The sequence below is a fragment of the Scleropages formosus genome, chromosome 3 (assembly GCF_900964775.1).
Source record: "Scleropages formosus chromosome 3, fSclFor1.1, whole genome shotgun sequence".
Lineage (NCBI taxonomy): Eukaryota > Metazoa > Chordata > Actinopteri > Osteoglossiformes > Osteoglossidae > Scleropages > Scleropages formosus.
Window position 1 is genome coordinate 31,393,551 of NC_041808.1, and position 24,764 is coordinate 31,418,314.

The following is a 24,764-nucleotide window of genomic DNA, read 5'->3' on the forward strand; positions in this document are numbered from 1 at the left end:
AGGAATTAACCAGTGAGAACTTCCTGCTACTAATTATCTGAAAGAAAACACTGAGCATTTAAAAAAGCACTTAGTATACTGTTACTTGTAACTCAAATGTGTGTATGTGTGTGTGTACAAATAATTTTTAATTTCAGCTACATTTCTTTAAGTGAACATCAGTAAGTTTCACTATTACTGGATTTTAATTTTTTAGTGTTTTGGTTGATGGGGGGGTGTGGCGGTGCTACGGGTTCAGCTGGAGTGTGCTGTTTGGCGAGTCTGGGGTTCGAGCCCTGCTTGGGGTGCCTTGTGATGGACTGGCGTCCCGTCCTGGGTGTGTCCCCTCCCCCTTCAGCCTTGTGCCCCGCTTGCGGGGACCCTGCGTAGGATAAGCGGTTGTTGAGGATGGATGGCTGGCTTGCTTTGGTTGATCTTTTCCTAGGGACAAAAAAAATTGGATAAGTATGATCTTGTCACACGAGCTGAGCTACTGGGAATGTCTGGCTGTGTTTACATACATAATAGAGAATGCCCATATTTTTCATTTGTTTTGTTAGCAAGAAACGACTTTCGCTCCATTTTTTAACGGACCGTGAATTAGACTGAAAATGTTCTCTCTGTTATTTGTATATATAAATGACGTGTTTTCACAGAATCACAAAGCAAGTTGAGTTTTTTTGTATTATCCAGTGTTTTGCAGTCTAACGTTGTTGCTCTGTGCTTATTGCACACACGGTACTTTTAATTACTTGGAAATGTTAATGTGCTCCGTGGGACTCATGAAGATTTATAAGCAATGAAAATTTTTTAAAAAAGACTTATTGAATAGGTTCCCGCCAATTTTCAGTCAACAAGGTTTACGCCTGGGCCCAGTGTAAGAGAAAACAATGTAAAAACAAGAGCTCCTCTCAGTGCATGCCACAGGTAAAGTGGTAATTTGCCATCTGATAGTTTACAGCCATTACCCATTATTAACATTTCTTTCTTTCCTTCTTTCCATCATCCAAAGCCAGGATATATGCATTCTCTCCTTTACTTCAGCTGGTCAGATTAATTTCTTTTAAATGATTCTCCTCTTCAGTCCTCATTCTGCATCAGCTTGCATATACATTCAAAACGTTCTACTTCCTCGAGGATCCCTTGAGTTCTATTGTTAAAATATCTCAAATAGGCTATTCACCCACCTAATTTCAGTCCGAGGCTGATGCCTACTCCCGGACGATGCTGCATACCAGAAAAGGATGGTGCCGAATGTAATCGAACCTCTTCCTCCAACAGTCACATTATTTCCGAGCCATTTCTCCTCTATTTAGATAATCCAAGAAGTGAAATCTACAATCATTTGACCCAACAGTATCCGACACAATTGTTTCATCATAAAAGGGTCTAATAAGAGCTTCGCATTTTATTTTATTATTATTATTATTATTTTTATTTTTTATAGAGCGCTCTTCTCACGCAGTGACACAGAGCACTTTAACACAGGCATACAGCAAGAAAAATTGAAAGAAGACAGTCAACTAATAGCTACCATAATAAAGAAATTATTATAGAGCTATAAGTATACCTACTGGCCACTGGGGAAAGGAACAAAAACTCCCAGCTGAAGGCTGAGGGAGGAAAACCCACTGGGGGTCCATGGGCCAGTGGTAGCCCACCCCTCCTGGGCATTCTAGAAAGTAACAATTTGTAAGCCAGTGTTTAACAAGTAATTATAACGTTGGTAAATGGAATCTTGGATCCCCAGCTCGGCATGGAACGTCTCGATCGTCACGGCAGGTGGGCATCATCCTCCGTCAGCACGGAATTCGTCCGTCACCGCTGGCCGGCCTCCTCGGGTCTTATGTAGCGAGGTAGTGCTCAACGAGAAGATAGGACAGAGTTAGTACTTTGTTAAGCAAATTTAAAATGCATTTTTTGTAAAGGTGATAAAATAAACAACCAAGGCAGGTCAAATTAAATTATTATGAGGTGGAATGCCTGAGTGAACATATAAGTCATATATTTGAGTGGCTGAGAGCAGGCAGTGGGACAGCAGACACATGGAGTTAGGTGATATCATGACGTGGTCTCCCAGCCTCCTTCTAGTGACCACACACGTTATGTTTTGCCCGCAGTGTGAGTGTGGAACGGTTTCTCCCCTTTGCCCGCTGTACACCTGCGCGTCTGTTCGCCTCCGCGAAAACCGCACCAGCTGCTTTCCGCGCAAGTGAAGCGCAATTCTCGTAAACATGTTCCCTCTGCGGCCGCCAGGGGGGGACATTGAGCCGCCGGTTCCATCGGCGTCCAACGCGACGAGTCTTTTTTTCAGTCAAATTCTCTCTTTTTCCCACGGAGAATCGTTTATGGATCTCGCTAAATAACTTTAATAGCGAAACAGCCTAAGTGTTGCTGGCGTGGATTTTTTCTCTTATCTGTTGTTGGAAAAACATAATTGAGAAATATGAACTCCAGTTTTTTTTTAAATCTTATGAGAAAAACAAATGAAGAAAATGAATGTTTTTTTTCTTACATTTTCTACTTATAATGGAATTTGAAATGAACTGATATAGGTGATGGAGTATATGATTAAAATTAATAATACCATTTTAAATAGTGAAGCTTTTATTCCGTGTTTTGTAGCTATAATCGTTTTTATTATTTTTGCCGCCTGTATAAACATAATAAAAATAGGAAATGTTAAAAAGCTTGCCCCGCACGGAGGCACAGCGAGTAGTGCTACTGTCTCACAGCGCCTGGGTAGTGCGATAGGATGTGGGGTCGATCCCCGCTCAGTCTGTGTATAGTTTGTATGTTCTCCCCGTGTCTGCGTGGGTTTCCTCAGGGTGCTCTGGTTTCCTCCCACAGTCCAAAGACATGCTGTCCAGGTTCACCCATAGTGGGTGAGTGACAGAGAGTGTGTTCCACTGATGTATGGATGAGTGACCCATTGTAGTGTATCTAGCAATGTAAGTTACCCTGGTGAATAAGGTGCGTGGGCTGATATGATAACACTACACAGAGGTCAGTGGAAGTCGCTTTGGAGAAAAGCGTTTAAGTAAATAAAAGTAACTTTCAACATACTTTAAGAAGAATAATTTCATTTCAACTGGTTTTAGAACCGAACACAGCTAAATGAAAGACAGAGTGAGAGTTAGTGGAGATTTAACGCTACGGTGTTTCAATAAATATGCATTTACGCCAAAAGCTGAAAGAAGGTGCTCAGAAGTCGCTCAAACTTCAAAGTGCTTTATTTCGCGGACAAACTTTTTAACGAGTCCTAACTTTCCAGGGCTGCTGGAGATGAGCGCTCGCGGTCGAGTCCGACTCCGAGTCGCGACGCAAATGGGCCGAAACGTGCGCGAGGACATGGTGGTGACGTAGGCGCTCGGCTGTCACATTGTTTCTGCGCCTTAAATAGCGGGGCGGCGGGCGGACGCTGGAACCCGCCCCGTTCGGCTCCGCGAGCAGCATCGCGCAGCACGCGCTCACGACTTTCTTTTTCAAGAAGAAGATGCACGTTTGGGTGCTTTTGGGGAAACATAGATCTGCGCCCCTTGGTGTTCAGTGCGAAGGGTGATGCGGTCTGAGAGGCGCCCGATCGTCCGGAGCGGGGCTGAGGGGCGCTACTGATGCCCCATGTCATGTGCTGTCCGGGCTCAGAGCGAACACCTGCGGAGTGTTGAGTGCGACACCAGCACGGTGTCGCGCTGCGCGAGAGAGACCCCCTGGAGAGGCACGCAGAGGCGCGCGGTGCCCGCGAGCGGACGGACGACAGGGTACCATGGACAGCGTTTGAAAGCGCGAAGGTGAGACCTTTCTTTGAAACGGGCAGGTTTGGAGAACACCCGCAGCATCTCACATGTTTACAGGTAACACGTCGATTAACGCGCACGCAACCTTTCGTGGCACCAGAATGTAATATTCATGGATCTCACCATGCAGGGAAGGTTGCTGGTTCGAATCCCACTCCTGCTGTAGCCCACCTGATCAAGGGACTTACCCTGAACTGATACAGTAAGAATGTCCTGCTCTGCAAATAGGTAAATCATTGTGAAGTTGCTTACCTAACACTGCAGGACTGCTTGGATAAAGGACTTACCTAAATATTGTAAAGAGTAATAATAAAAATTTTAGTGGCTGGTTGCGAAAGCCTTTTAACTGCTCACATTGCATTTTTCCTTATAAAAGTTACAGTAAAACTTTTATTTGGGTAGTCTGATGCAGTTCTTTTATTGAGGTATATCTATGAAATAACTATCTTAACTTTCTTTGCGGAATCAAGGTTTTTTGCCATTTATGCAGTCTTGCATGACCTGTTTTTCTGTCCCGGATTTCGTGTGTCTATTTTTCCATATAAGCATGTGCATTAAGAGTTTCGATACTTCAATTCCTGTGGCATCCTAACACTCATTTCTCACACCTGTACACTCAGGAGCAATAAAAGGCACGGTGCATGTTTCTGCAACCCGCCGAACCGGTTTTACAGCACGTTCAGCCCGTCATGTTCGTGAAATATGTGAGTGAACAATTTGTTTCCGTCAAGGGGGAATGTCTTCTGTCGAGTTTAGGGACCTGCATAACTTGCGTGCCTTCAGAGAAATACAGCCTGCGCTTCAAGGGATCGTACAGAGTGTACATATTCCAGATCTGGTACCATTTCAGCTCTCAGAGAGGTGATTGCAGTTGCAAGGCCCAGCTTTTCTCAGACCTGAAGAGGAGCTCATGTGTCAGGATGTAATGATGTGATTGAGAAGAACCAGGTGGTCTGTGTCTCTCTTCCCATCACTGGGAGACAACTTACTTGTCACCCAAAGTGGATAATGTCCTCATTGCAGGATGCTTTTAGGAACTGCGGCAGTTCGCTTTCGCGGCAACGGATGCCTTACGATCCGCAGGTTCCTGGTTGGAACCCTTGATCAAGGTACGTTCCTTGAGTTGATACTAAAGGAACGGCCTGCTGTGGAAATTGTTAAATCGTTGAAAAGTTCACATTCAAAGTCGCCTCGGATAAAGGCGTCACCTAGATAGTGGTTATCGATCATTTATTTCGCCCTTTTTTTCAGTATCAGGAAAATTAATTATTTCCTACACGAAGATAGCGTGCATTTAATTAGTTGCAGCTATTTTGCTTGCAAAAAAAAAAGGAAAATTGTGACGTTTCCAGCTTCGGCCGTCGTTTAAAATTCAGGATTACATTATCAGCTGTGAAATGCTGACAGCCAGGTTTGTGGTGAACTTTGCTCCAGCTACCAGCAGTTTGTTGAGTTGCATGTTTCTTTCAAGCGTTTTGCCTTCAGCTGAGCACGTATCGCAGTCGTACTGTTACGAGCTTGCTGATTTATAGACATTAATTATGCAATCCAGTGGTGGAGCAACTAGTCGCCCCTGCCGACCAGAGGAATTGCATACAAATATCGGGGGACAAATTAGACTTGCTTGATTGCTGTGGAGGACGTATCCCCGCATTTCCACCTTGTTACATTTACATTACATTTACATGTATTCATTTAGCAGATGCTTTTCTCCAAAAGTAACGTACATCTCATCGAAAATACGATTTGTTCTTTACATTAGGAGAGAGAGACATAGTTGCAGGTGTGTGATTCTTAAGTACAGTTTATTTTCCACCATATGAACCAATGTTCATCACAAGAGTCGCTGCATAAAACTTTATCCGAATATCCACGATTCCAAATCACCTTCCATATATACATATATATATATATAATTTTTTTTTTTTAGATACATATATACATTAAATTACAGGAGTAGCTGTGTATAGGTAGAACAACTGTGATTCCCCCCCCCATTCTGGATTCCCTTTATAAAGCTCCCAATAGACTTTGTTTATTGTTTACATCTCTTTGAAGCTTTTCTACTCACAATACAGGCATTGGCATCAGCCCTGTGTTTTGAGTCCTGGTTCACCGATTTAACCCCATCATTAGTATTTGTGCAACAGGAGAGGAAAGCTGCATCTGCTGACTTGGTTTAATTGACTGGAACCCCCTCGACCGAAGGTCAAACTATTTTTCTGTCCCTACTTCTAGATATTGTATATTTCTCCAATATTAACTATTTTTGAGCACACAATAGACACAGCTTTTTAAATATCTGTATTTTAAGCAGCCGGATGAGATGTTTATACCCTTAGAGAGAATTTTATTAATTAATTGAGAGAGCCTCTTATGCTCCCTGCACATCTGTTCATTTATCTGGTGCTTTTCTCCAAAGTTATTTACAATGTTAAGCTACTCACAACTATTTACCCATTTATACAGCTGCATAATTGTACTGGAGCAATTTTACTCACATCTCATGCATTGACACAGAGCGCTTGAACACAGGCATAAGGCAAAGAAACAAACACATCAGACAAAAAAACAAATAAGCCTTTCTAACCACTATGCTCTCATCTGTCAGCGTCCCACAACTTCTAATTGTATTTAATTCTCAGATATTCAGTCACAGTTTAGAGAAGAAATATTTTACCAGGAAATTGGTTAATTTTAAATGAACTGAGTGGTGTTTCCATGTTTTGGTTCAGTGGCCCCACAATGAACTAGCTTGAGGCATTTTGCATACTGTTGCTGATTGTTGTGTAGATGTTCTCAGTTTAAGCCAGATAACCTGAAGCCCATGGAGCTCTGTGTTATTTGCCACCAAGTGTTACGCTCTGAGAGCCCGGGAGAGACAGCAAGGTCCAAGGGATGGCAAGTTAACAATAGTGTCACCGAGCTTGGGCAGTTGGCTTCACCTGGTTTGGGGCCCATTCCCCACATTCAGTTCTGGAGCTCCTTTGGCCCAGCAGTGCACATGGGTCTTCGTTTGAGATGAGATGAGCTACTTTATTGCCACTGTATGCAATACAGCAAAATTTTGTGTGGCAGTCCTCAGAACAACAGCAGCAGCAAGAAAGAACACTTTAAATAAATAAATAATATTTCTCGTTCTCAACTGTCATCTGGCTGGGCAGCGAAGTAAATACAGATCTGGATTTATGTTTTCACTGGGAAAAAATGTGCTCTGTAGCCAGCTTGGAATAAGAATGTATGGTACTGAGCTACACTATCATTTCCAAACTAAGATTTTTAGACTTGAAGACATTTTATAACTCCCCTACATGTGAAGAAATGCGTGAATGAAAATGCTGTATTATAAATTGTCATTTGGCCGTGGTGTCTGGTCTGCCAGCCCACATTTCTCTATGGTTCTATTTTGAGTCCTTCTGCTGTAAAGGATTCAAGAGGACTCAGGGTGGGTTTCGAAAACACTGGTGACACCCACATGATGTACATCTGCACGTACTGGCCAAATACAGCTGGTCCAACACTAAATAGTACACCTTTCCCAGGCCACAAATAAGGAGCCTAAACCAAAATACACTGAAAAACTGAGTAAGCAAAACTTTTTTCCATTTTCTTTCTTATCGTTCTTTACTCGGCCGACACCTTTGTCCAAAGCGACTTACATTAGATTTGCGGATTACATGAGCACCTAACAAAGAAATGGGCAGATTTTTTTATAACAGCACAAGCCACGTTTACGTAATAACAAACTGTACCGTATGTGCATGGTTTGCACACACATTTTCCTGTTGCTTCTTTTGTAGAATCTGCTGACACTACTGGAAACACACCTACTGTGATTGGCAAAGAAGCACCCAGAATGTGTCTGGTGGATGCTATATTAAGGGGTGTAAAATTCAAAGCTAAAGGACACAAAAGCAAATCCATCCACTTCAACAAAGTATTATTATAGTGTCTTCTCAAAAGACATGATTTTTACATTTTCCTTTGGATCCAACAGCAGTAGCTCTAACCACTACATGACCAGCTGTCCTGTCCTTGGGCAGTCCCATAATTTCCCATCATAAGTTTGCTTTCTTGTCTTTGGGAGTCCATTATCCTAAATCTTTTGATAAGCATATTTCTTCTGAGTAGATATAGTTGCTATGTACAAATACAGTGTGCGCAAGGTCTTATTAAAAATGTGTTGTGCATTTTGTATTTTTGTCATTACTTCATCTACCTTTATGTTTATTTTTTAAATTTCAGCTTTTTCTTTGAGTTATTTGATTTTAATAGAATCTCACTGTTATATGGTAGTGTGGCATTAGGTTTCAAGGCTGGTGTTTCTCTCTTTTCAGTTGTGTTTATTCCCTCCAACCGTGACTCAAAAGTGCGTGACCTCTACTCTCTATCTCACGACCCATGACCTACAAAGCAATGGAACCCATGGACCAGCCTTCTTTCCCTGATGGCTTCAACTGCTCCAATTCTTCCTTTGACAACATTTCCAAGTCCGGAAAACCCATGGGCTTTCAGAGCGCAAGCACCGTTGTGATGGCGATTATCTCCCTCACCGTGTTTGTTATCGGACTGATGGGAAACACACTGTCCATATACGTAGTCCTGCGCTACGCCAAGATGAAGACCGTCACCAACATCTACATTTTAAATCTCTCAATAGCTGATGAACTGTACATCCTGGGACTGCCATTCCTCACTGTCCAGAACATGCTGTCCTACTGGCCTTTTGGCTCCTTTCTGTGCCAGGTAGTGATGACAACAGACTCGATCAATCAATTCACCAGCATCTTCTGCCTCACGATGATGAGCATTGACCGCTACCTGGCTGTGGTGCATCCCATCCGCAGCGCCAACTGGCGGCGGCCGCAGGTGGCCAGACTTATCAACGGGATGGTGTGGCTGCTGTCCATCCTGGTGGTACTGCCCGTTATTATCTTTTCCAAAGTCCAAGAAGACTTCAACACATGCAACATAAGCTGGCCAGAGCCCCTCAACGTGTGGTCAACAGCCTTCATTTTGTACACGTCGATCCTGGGCTTCTTTGGCCCACTGCTGGTCATCTGCCTGTGTTATCTGCTCATCATTGTCAAGGTGAAGTCAGCAGGAGCACGCGCCGGCCTTGCAAACCGGCGCAAGTCAGAGCGCAAGGTGACGCGCTTAGTGGTGGCCATGGTGGTTGTGTTTGCGTTCTGCTGGCTGCCATTCTACCTCTCCAACATCGTCAACCTGGTCTTCATCCTGCCGGAGAACAGCTTCACAGCTGGGCTCTACTTCTTCACCGTCAGCCTGTCCTACGTCAACAGCTGCGCTAACCCAGTGCTGTACGGTTTTCTGTCTGACAACTTCAAGCAGAGCTACCTCAAAGTCCTCTGCATCCACAGGGTATTTGGGCTGAAGCACGGTGATCCCAGAGTGCCCCAGTCACAGATGGACAGGGCACGCAACTCCACGCTCCCCCTCAACAACCACACCTTTAACGGGCATCTGCAGAACAGCCAGGTACTACATTTACATTTGCATTTATGTGTATTCATTTAGCAGACGCTTTTCTCCAAAGCGACGTACATCTCAGAGAAAATACAATGTGGGCATTACGTTAGGAGAAGGAGAGACATAGTTGCAGACGTGATTCTTAAGTAAACGTAGTTTGTTTCTTTCCATTTTATGCACCAATGTTCATCGCACGAGTAGGTGCATAAAACTCAGAATAGACGAATCCTGATCACCTTCTTAGAATTTTTAAAAGGTACACAAACATTTATATACAGTAGCGGCTGTGTAAATGCTTATCTGGGCATGATCATAAAGTTACGGTGTGTGAATATTTACACCATACATGAGCTTGAGAGATCATGGGTGAATTGAGTCTGGAAAAGGTGAGTTTTCAGACCCTTCTCTAATATAGACAGAGTTTCAGCAGTTCTGAGTTAGAGGGGAAGGTCATTCCACCACAATGGAGCCAGAACTGAGAACCGCCGCGCTTTACCTTTCGTGCGTGGGACCACCAGCAGGCAGAAGTAGATGAGTGAAGGGGTCTGGTTGGGGTGTAGTAGTGGATCAAGTCTTGTAAATAGCTGGGAGCAGTTCTATTGATGCATTTGTTGGCAATAACCAGGGTAATAACCAGGGTGTTACAAGCACAAGATTAATATAATTTTCATTCAGTGTTATGGTAGTATGGCTGATATGCTGTGAGAGGAACACAAGGGTAGGAAAGTGAGTATAACTGGCTGGCAGAATACTGGAAAAAATCGTATGATCGAAGGTAGCAAGTCGATAGGAGGTTCAGCTATTGAGTTTTTTATTTAAGGAAATTATGTAACTCAAAAGGCTTTAGTAAATACACAGCAGCATAATTTCACATTGTATTCTTCTTAAGTGAACCTGAATGAGGGCAGGTGCTAAGTAAAAAAAAAAAAAGTAACATAATAATATCTCCCATAAATAAGTAGGTTGATTATTGGGTTTATCCTTGCTGACTACAGAGGTCTTCTGCCTATGACTTAGAGTCAGTGATTGTGGCTGTAGTTGTCAGTCAGAATGATCTTTCAACTATGAGTTACGTGCCTTAACAGCCATAGCCGCTCTAACCACTTCTGGCAGGCTGAGTGGTTCTGACTTATGTAATAACCACAGCATTAAGGAATAGCCACTGAAGATGACACCTGCTCCATTTTGGTATGCTTTTTATTTACATCCACTTTGGGTGTGTGTCTGTGTGTGCGTTGTTTCTGCTAGTTGCGCAGAGAGCTGAAAAGCAGACAGAAGAACTTTGCCACACTTTTTGCTGTCGTCTCATCTACAGTCACTTGAGTTCAGTGAAAAGTTTTGACAATCGCTCCATCTGGAGAGTCCGCGTTACGTGGGTTTGGAAGGAGTCCCGTGATCACGTGCGGAAAACCAAAGTGATTAATTTTACTTAGATGAAGGAGATTGTCTTCTGGGGACACGTCTCATTGGCTTTTGGGAGGGCTCTCCCATAGACTGAAGATCGCTTCATGTTCAAAGTTCTGTTTGAGTTACAGTGACACTTGCCTTGCACGGTATCTGGAAAAGAATGTAAATGTCCTGCATAGCTACTTGACAGTTATGGATTGTTGCTGTGTCTGTCACAGATAAAGAGTTACTGGTGAAACTCCATAGAGATCATAACTTAAAACTATTTGTACTCGCTTGGCCATAAGCCATCATTTGACTGTTGCACTTAGAGAGCAGAGGCATTTTGTTCATAGGTTGTGTGGCATCGTATCGCAGTACTTTCCCCTTGTGCTTGAGGGGATTGCAGATGGAAAGAGGTGAGACGCAGAGAGCACTGTTGCTCGTAAACAGTAGCCAATGAAGAGGATGACCGGGAGAGAGAAAACGAACGACTGACTCTGCACATTGTATACGTGATCCTGGTGCTAGATGATATTGAGTCAGTTGTTGATCTCTCTTCTGTAGTGCTTGAACTGAGATTGCTAATGGAGATCATGGGTGCATGAAAGGAATGTGCGATTTTGACATGTCTAGTAGGTGATTGCTGGATGTGATCTGAGGCTTTTATTAGTTTATGACCACTTACAACTTCACATTGATTTATGCAGACTGGCTTATATGACTTCCCTGTCCTGTTCACCGCAATCAGATGTTCAGGACAAGAACCGAGACATGACATTGCATCATTTTGATTTACAGTAGTGATTCTTTCACTAGTTAGTGGTCTTTAGAGATCAGGTTTATACTCTTCTTCTGCCCGAATTTCTGCTGAAGTTCTGTATAGTTCAGAGGCATGTGAGCTGATATTTCCAGAATATTAAAGAAGGCTCAAGAGGTGTATTTATAATAGTTCTATCCTTCAGTACAACCAGGTACTGTAACTATTAATGGCACTAACTGGAGCAGCTGGTAGTGTCGTGGTTAGAGCTGCTCTATTTGAGCCTAAAGGTCACAGGTTGGAATCTTACCTCCAGCTGTAGTACTTGAGCAAGGTACCTACCCTAAATTGCTCCAGTAAAATTACTCAGCTGTATAAAGGAGTAAACAGTTTTAAGTAGCTTAACATTCTAAGTTGCTTTGGAGAAAAGTGTCAGCTAAATGCAAGCTTTGTATTATGTTGCTTAGCAGACATTTTTGTGTAATTCATCTTTCAGAATTGGCCATTTACACAGCTTACATTGTATAGGAGCAAATCCTTTGGTCAAGGATTCAATATCAGAGTTGCTCCAAAGACTTTTAATAAAACCTTTAAGTTGTAACTCCCTGTCTTTAACCCCTTTTCCCGTCTTATGTCTTGCCATAGCAGTAGCTTTTACAGTCTTGCTTCTTGTCAAAAATAATCTGAAAGCTCATGTTGACTTTTTTTTTAAGGGCATCGCAATGGAGACTTCATTTAACATGAAGCCGGGATTCCTATCTACGGATGGCCAGGTGGTTAACAACCACATGCTATAAACGCCAACTACTTAAGAAGCTATTTCACTATACACTCTTGTGGGACAAATGTGGACAGCGGAAGAAAGCAGGGCTGTTGCACTGAACATGTATTGTAACCGCTTGCTGTACCCATTTGCTATTGCTTCCCAGAGTCCTGAGGGCACCTTCTTCACCCTTATTCCCGGGCTTTTCTGGGACCTAACCTTCTGCAGATTAAGCAGCATGATCTTTTTCCCAAAGGGTGACTGTGTTTTGGGATGAAACAAAGGGAAAAGAAACATTTTGGCATGAATACCTTAGACATCTGTATCAACTCGTAGAATATATCTATGTACAAAGAGACTGATTTACATATACAAACAAACCACACTATGAATGTTTTTGGTGTTGTAAAATGTCAATATTTTAATTGAACGTGCTGCCAGAAATTCTGTTTTCCACTCTGACCAACTAAAGAAACATCCAGAAAGGTCTCCAGTTTGATTCCCAAGGCAAGAATGTAAAATGAGGCTCGACAAGAACTTTGGACCTCACAAAGACTCTTCCCAGAAATATGGAAGTTCAAACTCCTTTATCTACTTTAACAGTTAGTGCGTTGTATCATCCCTTGCTACTAGGTCCCTTCGATGCAGCAGGATTTAGTTTGATTCAGGTTTTTTTTTTTTTTTTTAATAGCGTGCTCTTGTACACAGTGATATAAAGTGCTGAACAGCTGAAAACAAATGGTTTGCAAACAGTACATAAGCAAGGCAGCTGAGGAGAGGAAAACAAAAAACTCTAAATCCAAAGAAATGCTAGAAAGATTATCCTCTGGGGGTCCAAGTACCTGTGGCTGTCCACCCCTCCTGGGTATTGTGGTGTCTGGCAATGGACCTGGGGCAGAAGAGTCTGTAACTAAGACCAGGTCATTTATTTGATGCAGTATTGGTGCCAAGATTAAATTCATAATCTTATATTCAGGTAGTTGGTCTAATGGGTATCGAAATGCATCTATCATAATCCAGTAATCCTGGATGTCTCACAATGAGCAACTGTCATTTCTCCTTGGTGACTGAACACCCAAAGGACATAAATCCACGGAGATTAAGCCACGAATACTTGGAGGAAACAACCTCTCGGCCCGTTCTTTCAACACCATGGAGTCCTTGGATTGAAGGCATTGGGGAAAAGGGTGTTGCCAGTACTGTCAGAGTTTGAGCACAGCAATTCCTAGGATCTGAATGGTGGGCCAGCTGCACAAGTTGGAGCAGGGTTGGACATACTGCTGGCAGTCAAGCCCAGGGACAGCATCTTCAACCCTCCCAGACTGTTGACATCACTATGTTGCCTGTTCATCTTTGTATTCTTCTGATTTGAACTTAAGAGCAACAGAGTAAAACCTTATCATTAGTCTTAATAGTGCTAATGCACCTATAAGCATTTTTCCTTCATTTACCTCTGTTGTTATTTGTTATTTCAGTTTTATGGAATCACTGCTGGGCCTTTGCATGCCTCAACTTTTGACAGCCCACACAAGTTAATATTGGTACATGTAGCATGCCTTTACAGGCCTCCCAGCCATGTGACTTGTACAGTTTTCTCCAAACTCTGTTGAAAGGCAGCAGAAATGGCTGTTGGTGTAAAATAAGACTCTTGGTATCCATATGATAAAACATCACCAGGCTGCACCCACACTGGGTAACACAGAGCTCCATGTGTAATTTTTGCTTTTGTATTTTTATTTGCAATGTTAATACTGTGAGTTTAAGTGCCTGGTGTGTTACTGATGATAAAATGTTATGGAATAACTTTTCGGCTGAGATGCAGTTTCAAGCTGAATAAAATTGTCACAAGCAAAGATGACGTGTCAAGCTAAAGTGAATTCCATCACTCAGGTAGATCTCAACAATTCATCAAGCATATTGCCATAGAGCAGGAGTCTTGATTGTTTTATGAGGGCACATCAGAGACCTTAAAATACACAGACAGAAGTTATAGCAATACACACCACACACCATCATTGTGTTCCCCCAACCCACCTTGTTGTACCTGCACTCCCACCCCCCTAAAGCTTCCAAAGGTACAAATAGAAACATATAATTACCATGTTTTGGCTTTCGGTCACATCAAATGTCTTTGTTTATATTTTGGATGTTAGGATGGCTACCCTTGATCACACCAGCACCATGTGCTCTGTATCCCTGCTCTGCCCCTATGTGCTGTGTTTATACACAACGTTTCCCCTCGTCACAGTGCCCCTGCTGAGATCTGGGTGTGAACACAGCATGTCCAAGGCAGGACTGTTCCTGCCCTCTGCCCTTCAGCGGTGGGACAGGAGGTGGAGGTCAAGCTGGATGGGTCTTCTTCATAGCCTTCGGGGCTCAGGTTTTTCGGGGTTACCTGGGCACAAATGTACGCCGCTGCAGCGCAGGCTATGCCGAGGAAGGGCAGAAGCCAAACACACTGAAATGTTTAGCGTACACTGGGGGTGAGTGCATCCTAAATGAATCCAGCATGCTCTTTTCCCTGGGAAATGTGGAGCCGTTACTACAGGCCAGTAAACAAGAGCGCTGCGTCAGCCCCGGAGTTATCAGCATCGCCCTGCATATTGCTCACTTGGGGCCGGCTGAGGAAGCCCATTACAGATACGCAGGGTTCGAACAATTTTAACGAGGAACAAATGTTGTTATTATTATTATTATTGTTATAATAATGCAGCGCTACATATGTTTAATATATGTATTATTATTATCATCATCATTATTATTATTGTTGTTGTTGTTAGTAGTATTATTCAATTTAAATCAATTTATTTTTATAGAGCGCTCTTCTCACGCGGTGACACAGAGCGCTTTAACACAGGCGTAAGGCAAGAAAAACAGATACAAACAAAGAAGACAGTCGACTAATGGCTACCAAAATAAAGTACTTTTATAGAGCTATAAGTATGCCTACTGGCCACCAGAGAAAGGAACAAAAAATCCCAACTGAAAGTTGAGGGAGGAAAACCCACTGCGGGTCCACAGGACAGTGGTTACCCACCCCTCCTGGGCATTCTAGATTAAGTGTATACACACACACACACTTTTTAAACCGCTTGTCCCATACGGGGTCACAGGGAACCGGAGCCTAATCCGGCACCACAGGGCGCAAGACTGGAGGGGGGAGGGGACACACCCAGGACGGGACGCCAGTCCATCACAAGGCACCCCAAATGGGACTCGAACCCCAGACCCACCAGAGAGCAGGACCCAGTCCAACCCACTGCACCACCACACTCCCTCTTATATTTACATTTACATTTATTCATTTAGCAGACACTTTTGTCCAAAGCGACATACATCTCAGCAAAAGTACAATTTATGCATTACATTGAGAGAAGGAGATGAAAGTCTCAAGCAAACCTAGTTTGTTCCCTACCACTTGCTGTAAAGAGGTTCATCGCTCAAGTAGGTGCGTAAGACACGACAGACAAATCCCGATACTGACACCAGTTTTCTTTTTTTTTTATTAAATATTAGAAGATACACAAATGAGCAAGTACAATGCCAGAGTAATGGCTGAATAAAGGTTGTATCTGGGGATGCTTCTGGAGTTACGATGCATGAACAGTTACACCATAGATGAGCTGGAGAGATCTTGGGCGAAGTGGATCTGGAAAAGGTGGGTTTTCAGACCCTTCTTGAAAACAGACAGAGTTTCCGCAGTTCTGAGCGACAGGGGAAGGTCGTTCCACCACAACGGACCCAGAATCGAGAACCTCCAAGCTTTGCCTTTCGTGTGTGGGACCACCGAGCGAGCAGAAGTAGACGAGCGAAGGGGCCTGGCTGGGGTGTACCGGTTGATCAAGTCCTGTAAATAGCCAGGAGCAGTTCTATTGATGCATTTGCACACAGTAATCAGGGTTTTGAATTTGATACGGGCAGCTATAGGAAGCCAGTGCAGAGAGATGAGTAGAGGAGATTCATGGGATTTGGCAAATTAAACACAACTCGTGCAGCAGCATTCCGTAAAAGCTACAGAGGTCTGATGGCCGTAGCAGGAAGGCCACACAGAAGAGAGTTGACGGGAAGTCACCGTGGGCTGGACAAGTAGTTGGGTGGAGTCAGTAGTGAGGTAGGGACGGATCCTACAAATATTATGCAGGATGTATCTGCAGGACCGGGTTGTGGTTTCAGTATGTTGAGAGAATGACAGACTCGCATCAATCATAACTCCCCGACTCTTAGCAAAGGAGCTAGGCGAAATGAGAGAGTTGTCCAGTTTGATCGAGAAATCGTGACAGGAGGACAGGCCAAAGTTAATTTATTATCTTAATTTATTATGCATTTATATAATGGTGGTAAAAAACAACCAAGGCGAGTGGAATTACAGTACTAGTACTAGTAGTAATAGTACTAGTAGTAGTAGTAATTTAGTTGGTACCTTTGTCCAAGGTAACTTACAGTGTTAATACCAAGCAAAAGTGCTGACAAATGTAATTTTTTTTTTTTTTTTTTTGCTGAGGATGGTGCACAATGACTTGATTTTCATATTTTGCTTTGTTCCCTAAAACTGCTTTGGTTTTTTAATAAGGCTGATGTTTTGCAGCTCTGGTTCCATGAGAGGCACCTTGCCAGCAGTGTGAAACTTGGCTAGAGGACACACTGGAGCGCTGTGTTTGTGGGAGGTGAGTAGGAGGTGCAAGGCTTTAAGATATGGACTCCAGATCCCAAAACAGCTTCGTCGTCTCAGTGACACTGGCTGCCTGACAGTTTTCTGAGGTATAACTCATTTGTATTCAGAATTAATTTTGTTTCATATTCTATAAATGAATAACAGTAATTAAATTTAGAAGAGCAGCTTCAGAAAGGAACGTGAGATGAGACGCAAATGTGCGGCAATGTCATATAGATAACAATAAAACATTGTGATGTTTATGGAAATTTAAAAAATGTGCTGTATCTGTTTAAGTGACCCTGGTTGTCATGCCTTCCGTCTGTCTGCTGACACTTGGGTCAGAAAATATCACACTGCCACGGTGGACAGACATCACTTTGGAAGCCAGGGCACATTCTGGGCTACTGATATTGCAGTGATTGAGCAGCCGGAGCAGGTACTTTTACTTCTGACCTTTGTTTAGTTGTTTGTTACATTTTAGAGGAATTTCAGGGAGAAATCAATAGGTTCTCAAGACACTGATGATGTAGTTGCAAGAATAGTCAATAATGAATTATTGTTTGAGCTCTTCAACTTTTGTCTTCTGGGTCTTTAAGAGCTGCTACCCCTGAGAGTTAGGGGTGGAGGCTGGTTGCCAGGATAAGACTCTGGTTGTCTCCATTCTCCTAGTCTTCCTCCAAGAATGAATTGAGCAGATGTGACCTTTGCAGAAGGAGCACGAGAGAGCGAGGAAGGACCAGCTGTGAGGTCCTAAATCAGACACGAGCACCAGAAACTGAGGACTCCAGCAACCCCAACAATTTCAGTGTATTCCAAATGAGAAGATGTGCAAGACTTCCGCTTTAATTTTCCCTTGCCAGGCTCCTGTGTTTCGGTTATTTTTTGCGGCAGAAACAGCACACGCTCCACAGGCTCTCTCGAACTGTAGTCACAAAGGGAATACCCTGAAACTCGACGAATCATTTAGTGTGTGCAAGGGGAGTTTACCCATAATACCCTTTCCTTGGGAATCTGAAATTATTGTAAAACATCATCCCCCAACCACTCCAGCTCCCCACCACTCCTGTCTGCCTGCCAAGATACACACTCGTACAGCTTAACTGCCTTATTGCAGCATTAAAAAATGGGAAGTAAATAACACGCCAGTATTGGCGGCAGTTTAATCCCAGCGAGAAGGAGCGTGTCATTGATTAATGGAAAGAAACCCTAACAATGCAACAGTGCTCAACATTCCCCTGACCTCGCTGTCACCTGCCCCACACAAGGGACTTTCAGCTGGAAGTCCATTCTGGAACTCAGAACCCCAAGAGCTCAGGCACAAATACCAAGAAAACCTGCCATTGATTTAGTTTCCAGGAAATAAGGTTCCTTCACTCTGCTGATGGGCCTCTGATTATTTAACCTTAAAACTCCTGCTGTTTTGTCGAACAAAGTGTAAAGCTACTCAGCTTTTCTGCTGCATATTTGAAATTGTATGTAAGCTGTAAATAAAAGGCATACAGAAAGATTTAAAAACAGGTACAAGTTGTCTTTTTTCAATCGGAACAGAGGACGCGGGGAAGGCTGGACCCAAGTGCAGGATCGGTTATCTGGAACTGAGGGGTCAGGCGAGTTCTTTTCGGGGATGGGCGATGAGTCAGTCGATCGGCGGTCAGAGTGGGAGCGAAGATCCGTGGACGAAGTCAGGGGACAAGGTGAATGGTAAAAATCCGGGGACCGAAGAACAGGAACCAGGGATGGCCAGGACATGAGCGCAAACGGGACGGTTGTCTCAAAGAGATTCCGCGAGTGCGAAGGGGCTGAGGAGGGTCTTTTAAACCCGAGTGCTCTGATTGTCGTCGGGTGCTTGATCGGTGTCAGGTGTTGTTGCCTGCGGCGCGGGTGTGGACGTGACACCTACAAGATCGCAGTTCAGACTGGCGAAAGGCTCCAGGGCAGAGAAACATTCCTTGAATTCATTAAAACACATGAGAATTCTTAAGCGGTAAACTGACTCTACCATTTCTCTCGGTCCAAACTATTAAGGATGAGATAAGACCACACCTTTCTCTAGGGGCCATGTAGCACGTAGAACTGAAACACCTCAAGCATCTTGTATGTTGTATGCTTGAGCGCCCGGTGAGGCCCCATAGTTATGCCCTGAAGTCTGTGTTTAAATAGAATTGTTTTGGGGCTAAATGTGTGCAAGTTTAAAAAAAATAATGACATACAATGCATTAAATCATAAATCATAAAGTTCAGATTGCAGCCCTTACTGAAACTAAGTCTCCAAAGAATAGGTTTCACAAAAAGTAATTGCAGAAATTGTAATTCAGCATCAGCAAGAAGGTTGTTTGTGATACTTGTTCATACAAAACTTTTTTTTTTATTCACAGCACTGGGCCACTCCAACAAAGAAGGAGTTCGCTGACAAATACATCTGCATACATAAGGCAAGGGCAAGAGATGACAGTATTTCAAAAGTGTGATCATATATTTCAAGGAGTGTTCACACTGCTATGTTTTCAAGTGCTGTCCATCAAAATCTCAGCTAAGGCACTAAAGACAAAATGGGACATCAGTTTCAATTGGGTGTTAAACAGATTCACGAAACGACAGCGATCAGACAAGGAAAACAGATGTGGTTTATACATGACTGGAATTTGGAAGAACATTTTGTCTAGTGTTATCGGTATTTCACTTTATAGTCATTTTCGCCACTGCCAACTGGAACAAGACGTTCATCGTTCATCAAGAATTTTTGAATGAAAAAGACTCCATGGAGGTTTAGTGACAGAATGGGCGTACTGATTTAAATATTTCCAACAGGGAACAAATACTGTATATTTCCCAACATGATGAAAGCAGGGAACAGCGAGTTATTTCACTAATGGCTCTGCGTGGAGCTATTGTGGGAGTGGCAGGGAACGTGCAGGTATTTATGGAGCACTCCAGCTGTGCTGACACTATACGTCCAGTCGCGTGGAGACAGCAGTGCCAGGCACGTGTCCCAGACCCAGGATCCAAGTCTCGGACTCCTCTCCAGCTCTCAGCAATTCTTACAGAAACGGGACGGAAAGAGACGGAACAGGAAGAGCATTGAACTTCAGACTGGAGACACTGCAGAGCGTGACACGGGCTTGACACCCTGAAGAAACCTCTCGTAACTGTCTGTGTTTTAGTGGCACATCAAAAATTACAAGGCTGCATGTGTCGTAAAGAGAAACCAGGATTCATCTTGAATATGTCACGCCCTCTCAATATAATCTTCAACACAGATGGTCTCACGAGCACACGCAATGTCATTTAATAGCCGCAGCCGGGATGTTTGATTTTAGAGTCCATTCAAATTAGTGTGAGGGTATCTCACATGTCCTTGTATTGGAAAGGCGTAGGGAAGTAATAATAATTCCCATTTTTCCATAACTCCCACCAGCAGGAAGCTCTAGCCAGTCAATATTTGCTGCCACATTTATTAAGTTAGTTTGTATCTCAAGTGTTTAAACGTTTTCCATACCCATCTGTGTCCTGCTGCAGGTTCAAAATCTAAATTACATCATGGTAATGGAAATGTGCCATCTGCTCTTTTTAAAAATTATCTGTTTATTTTCTCCCCCCCCCCCCCCCCCCCCCACCATGTGCCAATCGCTCGACCTGATTGGATTAATTCTGCTGTGACGTAGGCTGTGTCCTTGTGCTTCCAGAAGTCAGAAAAATGAATCAGGAGGATGAGCTCAATGAGCTTTAGATTATATCTCCCATCCAACCCTTTGTCCCTTTGCGAAAGAGGACAGTCAGCGCAGTCCAGGGTCCAGCTCAAAGTAGGAAAGCTTGTGGGCAAACCAGGGCAAAAAGCCGAAGGATACTTAGCTGGACATCAGACTTTTCTTGATGGAGCTTCAAGACACTCGAGCTGGAGCAGAAATCTGCTCTCTGGACACCAGAGCTCATAAGAAACAAATCAAATAGCAGCGTCTTTAATGCCTGTTAATTGAAAACTCAAGAAAGGTTGGAGAAAGGCCAGGCAGAGCACACAATGCACCCTGTTCCAAATCCCTCATCAGGCACCGTTTTCCCAGCTGCTCATAATTTCTACAGTGTTGTCAGCTACAAGTTTTGGGCCAGATGACTGGGACATTGATGGGAACAAGAAACTCCATCCGATCAAAAAAATCAGGTCATTCAAAACGAAAACCTTCCAGCTTGTTCCTTGCAAAAAAAAGAGTTGATTGATAGGCAAACGTCCTATAGTTTTGTTACTAGGGGTACAGCATGGAGCAGGGCTGGAGTTGCAGACAGTGCTCAGATGCTTCGCAGATACATGTGCACATTTAATTCACTTTATTCATTCATCTGTGCCCTCAGAACAGCAGAAGTATGCCGCACACATCGGAGTGTGCGTGCATGCATGTGAAACGTGATTGATTCCGTAACCAGGATCCCAGAGTCCAAGAAGCGCTGTCAGAAAGGTCACCCTGCCCACGACCAGTCTGGGTCACTTTTCCACCGCGTAGGCGCCATCTCCTAAAGTCTGCATTCTTTTTTATTAATCAGACATCATGAGCTTTCCACTCCATTAAAGATCGTTTAATTTTCCTATAATGCATTTTAAAAATTTACTGTCTGTGAACTGAGAGGTTGAGGTTCGACAAGGTGAAGAGAGTAAATAAAGGAGGAATTACAAATGTTAAGTGTTTGAAATTAAATAGGCTTTGAAGATTACATCAATATTGAAAAAGATACAGCACTAGCACTGTACAGGGGGTAGAGGGTGTTTTGTCTTTTCAAAGTGGGAGAGGAATGCTGATGCCTTCTTCTCCAAGGGTCAGTAGTGTGACTGAGACCCCTGTCAAAAGCAAGGCTGTCATGGACCATCTAGACCATGAGGGCACTTGACCGAAGTTCAGTTTCTCATTGAGGTGTCGTCTTTGCATAACCTTGCGACCAGAAACCAGTCCGTTAACAAAACCTTGCTGATGTCCTGGTGCCTCATGTCCCGGAGTGTCAGTTTAGGTCTGTTTCTTTTTGTACATTTATGAGAGTGTTATAGGCCACCCTGGGTGACAACCATGAAGCAGGGGAGTTCTATAGTGTGGAGTAATGTCAATCCATAGTAATACAGATCACCTAAAAACAAGCCCTTTCCACCAACCTTGACCAACTGTGACCCTGAGTCATACTTAAGAGAGTTGCGCTGAGGTCATCAATGTGACGGAATGCAGCAAATTTGTCGGAATGAGGAACATGGCAGGTTGAGGTGTGTCATGTCATGGGATTCAGCGCAATACTGTGTCGTCCTGCACAGGGAGACAGTACACCAAACGGAGAGGTGTATCAGTGCCCCTTGCAGCCAGTCTTGGGTCTTCAGTGTGTATCTGTGTGACTTCAATGTGTTTGATTACCTTGTTTTGACAGTGTCTTAAATTTCATTGACATAAATTATGATATACAACACTGTAAACCGCCATTAATGGTTAACAGGAGAACCCTGAAATTCTGCTCTTGAGATGAACTTCTATGGGAGATTTGAATGCGAGGCATAAAAAGGATGAAGTGTGTTTGGTTTTTGGGTCCTGTGGGATGAGGCATGTTTGTATTTTGGTTGAGAGGGCATTCATCACGAATGCACAGCTAGAGGAAGTTCTGTTGAGTGCCAGACAAATCCAAACATGAGCATCTACACTTCCATGGTGGGGAGTCCTTAATCCTGAGGCTTCAGTTGTGAAACGGGTGGCACAGTGGGTAGCACTGGCGCCTTGCTGAGCGCCGGCTGTGCGGTTAGAGGTAGATTTGATCCCTCTTCAGCTGTACAGGGAATTTACATGTGTTTACCCTGCTCACATGGGTTTCCTCCCACAGTCCACATACATGTTCCAGCTGATGAACTGGAGACTGAACTGTTTGTAGTTTGTAGTCTGTGTGTGTGTGTGTGTGTGTGTGTGTGTTACATTACTCTGTTCTACAGATGGGTGAATGACTGCAGAGTTTAGTGTGTTTGTAAGTTGCTTTGGATAAAGGTGTTGGCTAAATAATGCATAGACATATTATTGTATATGTTACTTTGGAGAAAAGTGTCTGCCAAATTAATAGATGTAATTTTAAAATATTTTTAGCTCTCATGTGAGCATACAGGTAAATTCCAAAATGCTGGTGTAATCAAAGTTCTTTCCCACTGTCATCTCTGAAATGACTTCAGTTTTGACCACAAGGCATAGTTTGTATGGTTGGAGTTTACATACAGGTAAAGAACTGTTTAAAAAATCCAAGTATGTGCATGAGATACATTAGGCAGAATATGTAATGCGCCACCTTCACAAGCTCAGATCATTGAATCCATCATTTGAGTTTATGAAGGTGGCGTGTTTGAAGGTATCTATGGAGCTGTGGTTTAACTAGGTTAGCTGAGTTTGTGGAGTTACTGTATTTGTTGAGTGTGAAGAGCATCTAACGTGTGTAGGGGGGATTCGGTCTGGGACACCAAACTGCACTGTTGAGCCTTCCGGAGGTGTCCTGGGCCTAATTCAACAAAACACCAACAAAAGGAGGTGCCCATTTGACAACCTCAATGAAATATTCATGTTGGTACCCTGTGATTATGTGCATTGGTTGGTTGGTTGATTGGTTGGTTGGTTGGTTGGCTGGTTGGTTGGTTGGTTGGTTGGTTGGTTGGTTGGTTGGAGAAAGTAGTGAACCTTCTTGGTCTCTAGTCATAGAGATATATGTTGGCAGTGCTAATGTTGTAATCTGTGGCTTCATGGTGATGTTGGTTGGACTGGGTCCTTGTGTACAGCCGTTGTAATATACGCATGGGATATAACATCTTGTCCTGTGTATCATGAGTGTGACTGAATCTGTGCATGCAGATATTTTATACATGAGATTTACTGTCCAGTGGTAACTGGTATCCGGTGAGACCTTTGTTACTGGATGGAACCCAATGCCTCCTTAACTCTTACTAAACATTATTCATCTAATGTGGCAAAAGTGGAACTTCATGTGGTTACAGGAGGTGCATCATCTATTTGTTGTGCATGTAACCCCGGGTTTGCAGCTGCCCACGCCTTGCATACAGCCCAGAGCAAAACTTTTCCCCTTGTCTCCTAGCAGCAAGATCTGCTTCTATGTTCCGAGTTACCTATTAGCATAATTCTCTCATAATCTTAATGACACAAAGCCCGTCTTGGTGAGAGCAGCAAGCAGCCGTCACAACAAATAACAACTGCAGTAATGATGGCTGCAGCCACAATTGTTCCTGGAAAAGACACAAGTGAAAAAGACATTAGAGTTGATCACCTGATGCTATATATGCGATTCAAATAGGGTCTGTGGAATTTTCTTTTCTTTTTTTTTCTGATCCTCTAAGAGAGTATAGAACGTCCTTGAAGATCTCTACTCTCTCTCCAAAGAAAACGTCCAGCACAAAAATTCATATGCAGCTCCTATGCTCTCGTCTTTGGAGATTACACAGAAAAAAGTGCACAGGAGACACATGATGCTTCATTGTCAGTCTTCTTCATCAGTCCAGCATCCATATGGCCACCAGTGCGGGACCTACAGTATACTGGAATCTCTGAGGCGGCTCTTTAAGAGGGCTGGGTAAAGATTAATCTTACCTTCAGTCTTGTTCCGTCCAAGGGTATGTTCCAGGACCAAATAGGGTATGTTCACCGTCTGATTAACAGACAGGCTGCAGCACCTTCTACCTCTTTTCCAGTTCTTTTCCCCCCAAATAAACCATTCCTGTTTTTTAATTTTAATATCAGCTTTATTGCTGTACTGGCATGGCGTAGTGCCAAGGCATGAAGCGCTGTATAAAACAAACAGTCAATACTTAGGAAGGAATTTTTACCTTGTGATAAAAGAGGTGACACAAATAGGGAGCAAATGTAAAAGAGCAATGGTACAATATATTTCTACTTTGTTTTTTTACACTCCCCTTTTGCATTCTTTACCTTG

The 24,764-nt window shown here is 43.3% G+C and overlaps 1 protein-coding gene across 2 annotated transcripts; it reads left to right on the forward strand.

The window, feature by feature from the left end:
• Positions 1–3,420: 3,420 nt before the first annotated feature.
• Positions 3,421–14,019, forward strand: LOC108928802 (somatostatin receptor type 5-like). Of its 2 annotated transcripts, XM_018742952.2 has the most exons (4): positions 3,421–3,770; positions 4,397–4,480; positions 8,114–9,275; positions 12,126–14,019. In XM_018742952.2, exons 3-4 carry the CDS (start codon positions 8,178–8,180, stop codon positions 12,207–12,209), a joined length of 1,182 nt encoding a protein of 393 aa, XP_018598468.1. In that variant the 5' UTR covers positions 3,421–3,770; positions 4,397–4,480; positions 8,114–8,177; the 3' UTR covers positions 12,210–14,019. The 2 variants fall into 2 exon arrangements, with proteins under 2 accessions (XP_018598468.1, XP_018598467.1); XM_018742951.2 differs by lacking the exon at positions 4,397–4,480.
• The last annotated feature ends 10,745 nt before the right edge of the window (positions 14,020–24,764 follow it).